Source organism: Python bivittatus, unplaced genomic scaffold (assembly GCF_059951505.1).
Source record: "Python bivittatus isolate LINGU-HERP-01145 unplaced genomic scaffold, Pbiv_v1 ctg000590_np1212, whole genome shotgun sequence".
NCBI classification, from domain to species: Eukaryota; Metazoa; Chordata; class Lepidosauria; order Squamata; family Pythonidae; genus Python; species Python bivittatus.
This window is the reverse complement of record NW_028277086.1, coordinates 22,143,160-22,152,782: the sequence shown is the minus strand read 5'-3', so window position 1 is coordinate 22,152,782 and position 9,623 is coordinate 22,143,160. Positions and strand designations below refer to the sequence as shown.

Here is a 9,623-nt window from a genome sequence, read left to right as displayed (position 1 = left end):
AGCACTATAGGATGAAATGGTAAGATAAAAGTAGTATTTTAACAAATATTTAGGCTGCATTCATACAACATAAAGCCAAACCATAATGACTTGGTTTACACAATACAGTAAGCCAAAACCAAAGATACTATATTTTGGTTTACCATGTTATTTGAACCAGCCTTTACATCTGAGATTATGGTATTTCCAACTCCCCCCCCCCCCATTATAGATGTCCATTCAATTGTGGCTGTGCTTGGCTGTGCCCACATGAAGACAGGAAGCCACAATGATACAAAAATGACATCCGTGCAGAGATGTCATAGCGCCAAACACATACTTGCATCCCAATATTTGTTGCAAGTATATATGTTGCAAGATTTTGATCATGGTGCACATTTCATTATATGATCCACCTTATTCCCTTTGTGGACACACTGATTCACTGGCTTGTTTGCCTCCAGTTTGGAAATGTCTTCCTAAAGACATGGACAAGGTGGCAACAAAAAAGTCACTGGGGCATGAAATAGCCTAAAGGTGAAATGGCAAAACTTGCTGAAATGGCAGGATCTGCCACCTCCAGCTTCCCCCAAAGAACACTGAGGAATCTGGAAAGCAGCATCTATTGCAGATAAAAAGAATGGGAAAGAAATTCTAAATCCGTGTTTTTCAAACTTGCCAACTTTAAGATGTGTGGACTTCAACTCCCAGAATTCCCCAGCCAGCAATTCCCAGTAATTCTGGGAGTTGAAGTCCACACATTTTAAAGTTGCCAAATTTGAAAAAGACTTTTCTAAATAAAAGTACAGTGCTTATGACTCATTTCCCTTCATGACTTTTTTTTTCTTTTAACTTTATTGAACCTAGGTTACAATAGGATGGAGTCTACAGATGACAGCGCAGTCCTGCAATCAGACCTAGCCCGTTCCTACTGCATGATGTGACTGGCGGCTGTTTCTCTTGCTAAGTGGTGATGTGCAAAGAGGGGAGATGAGTTAGAGGAATAAACCAACCGACACTGGCTGCGCCCACAGAAACAGGACAGCACCCTTCAGCAGTGAGTCCAAACAAAAGCAAGATAAATTGTCCATGGAGGCATTGCGTTTCGTGCCAATACCATTTTCTGACAGTTCAAGGAGAGGTGAGCAGTGCTTCAGCTCAGCAGGGGAGGAATCCTCGTCTCCTTCCATCTCTACGTCAACCAGAAAAGCGAAGCTGTGGCTGGGCCGCGCTCCTGAGGCCGGCACCCCCTGTGCTCAGTGGCCCCCATCCTCTGGGCTTCCACAGCGCGCTGGACCCACACGTTCAGCTGTCGTGCCGGCGGGGCTTTAAAACGCAAGTCACCGGAAGAGATGGACGAACCAGCCCGGCTCATTCTCCCCTTTCCCTGGGACCTCGACGCGGGTGTCCGTCGAGACCTCTCGTGCGCACCTGAACTTGGACTCAGCGAGGCACGTGCGCCCTTGCTCCGCTGCAAACGCTATGAGCGTGCCAGGATCAGAAACACCGCTAGGAAGAAAAACCTCGCTTGCCACTTCCCAGTAAAACCGCGCTCCAAAAGTAACGGGATGCGCCGAAGTCTGCAGCATGAACTTGCGGCACGCGCCTCAAAACAGAAAGCGGGAGGCTCCCGGCGCGCCGCCACGAGCGCAGGCGCCTTCCGCCCGCTTTCCCTCTTTTCGCACTCCGGGATGCCTTCCGCCGGATGGTGTCACCGCGAAGCCTGTCCCCCGGACGGCAGGGGGCGGCTTTAAGTGGGGACGCCAGTTGTGGTGGAACCCGGAAGTGCCCCAGCGGGCGTGGGGAGGTAGCCTCTTTGACCCTCGGCGGCGCCTTTCTGTTGGGCTGACCCTGAACATGGGGGGCTCGGCGGCGGGTGGCTGGGAGCTCCGCGGGGTGTGAGTCAGCGGGGAGGAGCGGCTCTCGGCCGTGGAGGCCTAATGAGAAAACGGACTCCCGGGGCAGAAGAAGAGCCGGAGGCTGCTCGGGCAGGGGTTTACTAATGAGGCAGATGTGAAGAGGCAAAGCAGGAGCACGCATCTGGACGCGTGTCAGGGCTCGAAGGCTAGCGGAGGGGGTTCAAAGGGAAGGAGGGAGGGGACCTCCAGCCCCAGAGGTACGAAGCTGGTGTCTCTTGTACCTGCTGGGGGGCGACGCCGAATTTCGGGGTTCACGTGGAAGCTAGTCCTGAAAGGTACTTGGCTGTTTGGGTGCTTTCTGCTGTGGACTGTGAACTTCTGAGAATATATTGCCGCTTTAATGAGTGATGTTCTGTTGTCTTAGACCATAAAAATATGAATTATGGATGAAGTGTGAGTAGGATGTTCTCTTTCTTACCAAGCCGCGGTTAACTGAATTGACGTCGTATGCCAAGTCACGTTATGACACTGATATGTGAAGCAGACGATGCACACAGGTTTTGAAACTTCGCTCTGGATGGACATGGCTGGGGCAGTAGTGTTGTGTGCTACAGCCAGATATTTTAGAGAACTTTTTCAAATATTTGCTTGCTTACATTCGAAAGAGAAGATCATAACCATTTATGGGCAGAATACAAATCCATTCAGATTATAAATCTGAGTATATCAGTATTGATGTCCTAATTACATTTTGCACTTCATGTCTACTTATATTGCTGCCTAAGAGCTATGTTGCAAGGCAGGTTACTGAAAGTACTTGAGATTTAGTTTGCTGTGCATTTCAGTCCTATGTAACAATATAGAGCTAAGTCATTGATTGGGTTAAAAAATTTATATTAACCCCAAATGTAGAAATTTAGTTTTGGCTTAGCATGATTAGATTAGATTGGATTAGCATGAACAAGACATTGTGCTGGATGCTGTCATTTTAACTACAGTGTCATATTTGTTTCCTAAAAAATCATTGTTTGATGGCTATATAGATAGATATGCATGCGTATAGATTTCGAATGCACGCATGCATGTTTTCTCCATAGTTGGACTAAGTATGCATATAGTAGCTACATCTTTAATTCTGTGGCCATTTAGCTGATAGTAAAAGCCACAGATTCCACTGGACTTACTTTTACTTTTTAATAGCTATTTATATATTGCACTGTTAAATTTTCAAGTAAATATACATGGATCCAAACTGTTAGAATATAGCATTTTAAATCCACGAGCTTTTATTTAATGCTTTGTGAACCATAGTTAGTCCTAAATGGTTATGTATACTAAAGTTACAATATGTTTTCTTAAAAGGCTCTTGTCAATAAAGGCACAATGCTGGAATCCTATGTAACTCCTATTCTAATGAGTTATGTGAATCGTTATATAAAGAATTTGAAGCCCTCTGATTTACAGTTGTCACTCTGGGGAGGAGATGTAGTTCTCAGCAAACTTGAACTAAAACTTGATGTACTTGAACAGGTATGTTGTTATGATTGTAACTATTTTGATTAAATATGAAATAAAACTGTATCCTAACATAAATTATTCTTAATGATAATAGTCGGGGAATGATATCTGTTATTAGATTATGATATTTGAATATATATGTATATAATTATAATGCATGAATATATTTCATGAGTCTTTGTAATGTTGGTAAATATTGTACGTGTCTAAATATCCGTCTGCATCATAATCCATGCGATAAAATTTTGGAAGGATTTTGATTAAATTCAACAGGCAAATTCTTCATCAAAATATTGAAATAGGCCTAGTAGTTTCTATCATACAAGTAAATGAGCTTTCTTCTTTTGATAATTAATACTTGTCAAATACTATGTAGCAAGAACACTTTTTTTTAACCTAACATTTTGTTAAAATGTTTTAAATTGACATTTTGTACATTGAAGTCTTGAAGCTATACTATAAAGAAAAATACTTATAGTATTATTTATTTTTCATTGTTGACATGTAAACTGGCCATTGATAAAACTTAAATTTGATCAATGGGCAGTTATCAAACAATTGACAGAAAATACAGAAATTCTCATAGTATAAATAAGCAAAAAGAGCATAAACATCTCACACAATATATTGTAGCTTAAAACAACTGTTATAAATATCACTGGTATTTTCTGGTTCGTCAGCTTTGGGTACTGCTTTACATTTACCATCTAATTATTATTAATACTGAGAGGTGATAGGTCTTTCTTCAGTTATTTTAGTAACTGTATTTTCTTCTCTGACATATACATACACACATTACTTTGCTTTATCAGTGTATAGCATACTTGCCTTCTTAGAACTTGGCTCTCATGTAGATGTAAACCCCATTTCTCATAGGGACTGTATTGATAAGGCAGAAACGGTATTTTCTTATGTCTTATTTATTTAGTCTCTCAGTCCAGCAAAGAATGCAGATCCATAAATATATGATGCATATGAATCTCTGCTTTAGAGAAAATTTCATGGGATCAATATATAGCGAATCATATATATTGAGACATGAGTTGTGCTTTCTAATCTCTTGTGTCTATGTAGAGTCTCTAACTTATATTGCTCTAAAATTCTTGAAGGGTTACATTAAATGGGATTGTTTTCTGTAGATATTGTAAGATCATTTATTTATTAATTTAAGCAGTATTTTACTGATCAGTAGAAATCTCGATAGCTGTACATGGTTAATATATTTCATATTTTGTAAGCTATGCTTTGTTTATCTTGAATCTTCAAGTACCAGTTATAAAATCCAAATACATTGCATTTCATACAACATTATACATTTATATTGTCATGCTTTTTCTTATACTGAGAAATGAAAATTGTTTCGTTGTTTGTGCTTAGCCACATCCAGTTTCATGTACCCAGCCCCCCCTTTTTTTCAAGCCTGTTAAATGGCAGCAGAGAGATACATAGCTAATATATCGTCACCCTTTTTAACAGGGTAGCCTCATGAAGGTGACATACATGATTCCTTTCTTCTTCTGGCCTAAGAGTCAGTTCTTTGTTTTTGGTTTTAAATAAGGCAAAGTTGACTATTCATAACTTTGCCTTGATAGACTAGGAAGCAATTGCTATTAAACTGCAAGTCTGCTTCATAGAACCTGTTGAATCGTGTATTCTTTGGAATCCAATTCTTTACTTTGAATGGGAAAACTAACTGCAGAATACTATTTGAAATGTGCCAATATTGTTAGCTTTCAAAAAAGAAACAAGCTGAACTGAGTTTTGATAAGTGTAAGTAGATGTTTTAGCAACTCATTTGATTTAAGTTAGGTTTTAATAGCTAACTCAGTCATCTCATGTACTTTTATTTTCAAGGAGCTGAAATTGCCGTTTACTTTTTTAAGTGGACACATTCATGAGTTGCGCATTCATGTACCATGGACAAAGCTTGGTTCGGAACCAGTAGTGATTACAATCAATACAATGGAGTGCATCTTGAAGCTAAAGGATGGACTCCAGGTAAAAACTGCAAGCCTAAATAAGACAACGTGAACTGAATCATATGGCATCCTGATATTGTTAATTGTTATTAAAAGTGCTCTCTTTTAGTCATCTTATGTTTATAATTTTGGAAAATACTTTACAACTTTTGTGAAATTATGATTGAAAGTTCAGAGTGTTTTTTTTATTATGTTTTCCCTCAAATCAGTCAGCACCATTTTTTGCTGAACTGGCGATAGGTTTGGCCTTGAGAACAACATGACCAATCAAAATATTTCAATTTTTTTTTAAACCAGCTAGTGCTCTGCATCTCTTTACTTGAGATGACTATTTTTGTGACATTAGGAAAAGATGCAGAAGTGTATTCTTTGGTCTAATATACAGTGGGGCAAAAAAGTATTTAGTCAGCCACCAATTGTGCAAGTTCTCCCACTTAAAAAGATGAGAGAAGCCTGTAATTTTCATCATAGGTATACCTCAACTATGAGAGACAAAATGGGGGAAAAAATCCAGAAAATCACATTGTCTGATTTTTAAAGAATTTATTTGCAAATCATGGTGGAAAATAAGTATTTGGTCACCTACAAACAAGCAAGATGTCTGGCTCTCACAGACCTGTAACTACTTCTTTAAGAGGCTCCTCTGTCCTCCACTCATTACCTGTAGTAATGGGACCTGTTTGACCTTGTTATCAGTATAAAAGACACCTGTCCACAACCTCAAACAGTCACACTCCAGACTCCACTATGGGCAAGACCAAAGAGCTGTTGAAGGACACCAGAAACAAAATTGTAGACCTGTACCAGGCTGGGAAGACTGAATCTGCAATAGGCAAGCAGCTTGGTGTGAAGAAATCAACTGTGGGAGCAAGAATTAGAAAATGGAAGACATACAAGACCACTGATAATCTCCCTCGATCTGGGGCTCCAGGTAAGATCTCACCCCGTGGGGTCAAAATGATCACAAGAACAGTGAGCGAAAATCCCAGAACCACACGGGGGGACCTAGTGAATGATCTGCAGAGAGCTGGGACCAAAGTAACAAAGGCTACCATCAGTAACACACTATGCCACCAGGGACTCAAATCCTGCAGTGCCAGATGTGTCCCCCTGCTTAAGCCAGTACATGTCCGGGCCGATCTGAAGTTTGCTAGAGAGCATTTGGATGATCCAGAAGAGGATTGGGAGAATATCATATGGTCAGATGAAACCAAAGTAGAACGTTTTGGTCTAAACTCAACTCGTCGTGTTTGGAGGAGAGAGATTGCTGAGTTGCATCCAAAGAACACCATACCTACTGTGAAGCATGGGGGTGGAAACATCATGCTTTGGGGCTGTTTTTCTGCAAAGGGACCAGGATGACTGATCCGTGTAAAGGAAAGAATGAATGGGGCCATGTATCGTGAGATTTTGAGTGAACACCTCCTTCCATCAGCAAGGGCATTGAAGATGAAACGTGGCTGGGTCTTTCAGCATGACAATGATCCCAAACACACTGCCTGGGCAACGAAGGAGTGGCTTCGTAAGAAGCATTTCAAGGTCCTGGAGTGGCCTAGCCAGTCTCCAGATCTCAACGCCATGGAAAACCTTTGGAGGGAGTTGAAAGTCCGTGTTGCCCAGCGGCAGCCCCAAAACATCACTGCTCTAGAGGAGATCTGCATGGAGGAATGGGCCAAAATACCAGCAACAGTGTGTGAAAACCTTGGGAAGACTTACAGAAAACGTTTGACCTCTGTCATTGCCAACAAAGGATATATAACAAAGTATTGAGATGAACTTTTGATATTGACCAAATACTTATTTCCACCATGATTTGCAAATAAATTCTTTAAAAATCCGACAATGTGATTTTCTGGATTTTTTCCCCCATTTTGTCTCTCATAGTTGATTAAACTATGATGAAAATTACAGGCCTCTCTCATCTTTTTAAGTGGGAGAACTTGCACAACTGGTGGCTGACTAAATACTTTTTTGCCCCACTGTAGCTTGATCTTTCTGTACCATTGCTTGTGTTTCATCTAAATCTTCTTGGCTTGGAATTTATCATTATACTCCAGTAACTGGATATTCTGAGCTTTTAAAATTTTAATCAGTTTGATGTTGTGCATATTCAGTGGTTGGGAAGCATGCTGAAACTGAGTTGTCAGACTTTTCTTGGCAAACACCAGAACTGGAAATGGCACAAGCTGAGATTTAAGGATTCAAATGTTAATAGGTTTATTGCAAAACTGTATTCATTATGAAAGAATTTCAGCAATTGCTATATGTCAGAGGCAAGCTCTATTTATAGTGAAATCAAGTTTCAAATTCCTGCACCATTTTCTTCTGCTCTTGTGGTGCAATGGGTTTTAAGCTTTCTTTTGGTGGGAGGGGCAGTCTCTGTAAGTCCCTTGTAATGGACTAATCTGGATTTAAGTTGTTTGCTTTTGATCTTGTAAGAACTTGACTTCACAGCTGTGAAATAACTTAATTGTGCAGTTGTGAACTATTTCCAGTTGTAAATGTACTGTATATGAGCAGCTTACTTAAGCCCACATTTTATGAACAAGCCACAGATACTTATTTTGACTGCACACTTGGTAGTGCAAAATGCACAGCGACCAAAAGTAGTAAGGATTAGAATAAGGTGATATGCCTAAAACCAGAAACTGGGTAAATGCTGAAATGGGGCCTAAATGTCAAATCCATTAATTAATTTTCCAGATTTGCTGCTCCTGGTCCAACACTTGCTTAAGGAGCATGTTCTGAATCATCTTCCACTTCCCTGCCCACACACATCACATTTGCAGAAACTGAAGAGAGCATATTAATGAAAAATGTCTTTGATGTGCAGCTAACTTAATGGAATTTACTGTCCTAAAGTTTACTAAAGGCAAGCTGCTTTTAATAGCTTTAAGATTTTTCTTTAATTTATAGAGGATGCATGTATTTCTGGTCAGCCTCTATAGCTTACTGGCCAAAGAGTCAGTTCTTTGTATTTGAACAAGGAGTTTCAGTGTGGTATAAAACTTAAATCCAGATGCTAGGATAAAAAGGCCATAACTTTCATGCTTTGTTTATGATCTTCCAGCAGCTGGCCGCTGTTGGGAACAGAAAGGAGGATGAAGTTCGACCTTGTTCTATCCTATTACATATTTGTAATATTCTAAATCAACAAGTGAACTCTGGATTATAATTCCTATACCTCACACATACTTTTTTTTTTAAGTATTGAGTTGTCTTGCAGATTTAGAGCGTTCTTACTTTCCCTTTTCATAGTGTATTCTCAAGACAGAAATACCGAAATTAATGTTTAAACAAGGTGGACTGGCTCCTCCATAACAGAATTCTGTATATTTTGTAGACATCTATATAATGGTAACACGTAAAATGGCAAGGATGGTTGCAGCAAGAATTTCAATAGCAATCAACTGAAAAGTATTATTATTGCTGCTATTGTTAGGTAGCTTGTAGCTTAGACACCTCCATGGCTGTTTAATGGACAAAACCTAATCAAATGAAGGCAGTAGATGGACAGTTATAAACAATATACACAAAATATGTTATTCTCTTATCACAGACTTTGCTTCTACTGAGGAAATTATTGATGTTAAAATAGCAGTATTACAACAATAACAACAATAGGCTTTATAGTCAAAGACCCAAACATCTGAACCAAAAAACCCACACATATTAAAACAGTAAACACGAATAAGTAGAATGAACATAAAATGCAAATCAACTAGAGCAGAGGCAGAATATTAAGAATATTAGATAACTGAAAATCTAACAACAGTAGCACTTTCATCACATTTAGTGACCCTTCTGGAGATACTTGGTAATCAGTCAGCTAGAAGGAAGCAGATAGTCTCCTCTGACCTTCCGTGGTTGTGACTTAAGAGGTATAATTAGTTCACAGTTTGCCATGCCAGGATGTCACAAGAGAATATGTGAACTTTTTCTGTTTCCTTTAACTCAGAGGAACCTGGGATCCATATGTGGTACAAGTACAACTAAATACGTTTATATATATTTTTATTTTTATTTTTATTTATCCACCCTCTCTGTGGAAGGCCCTCTTACCACCTCTTTCATCAAAACTCTGGGGTATCTCTAAAGGATGAATAGATTTTATTGCCACCAACTACTTTCCTGATTTGGAAATTGGAAATTATTTTGTTTCTCTCCTCTATGTCTGATGTGTATACCTCAGGAATCTCTGTTACCATGTTTTGAGTGGCAAATCTAATATCCAATCATTATATTCCCCTTGGTTGTTTAATATATTTATGGATAAACATATAAAGCA

At 39.5% G+C, this 9,623-nt stretch overlaps 1 protein-coding gene across 3 annotated transcripts in view; it reads left to right on the top strand.

Moving 5' to 3' along the window:
- The first annotated feature begins 1,749 nt into the window (after positions 1-1,749).
- VPS13B (vacuolar protein sorting 13 homolog B) overlaps positions 1,750-9,623 on the top strand; it is a 403,839-nt gene continuing 395,965 nt past the window's right edge. For all 3 annotated transcript variants that reach the window (XM_088149087.1, XM_088149086.1, XM_088149088.1), the window contains exons 1-3: positions 1,750-2,173; positions 3,201-3,368; positions 5,211-5,354. In XM_088149087.1, the coding sequence (XP_088005213.1) occupies positions 3,222-3,368; positions 5,211-5,354 (291 nt within the window). In that variant the 5' untranslated portion in view covers positions 1,750-2,173; positions 3,201-3,221. The remainder of the gene's footprint in view (positions 2,174-3,200; positions 3,369-5,210; positions 5,355-9,623) is intronic.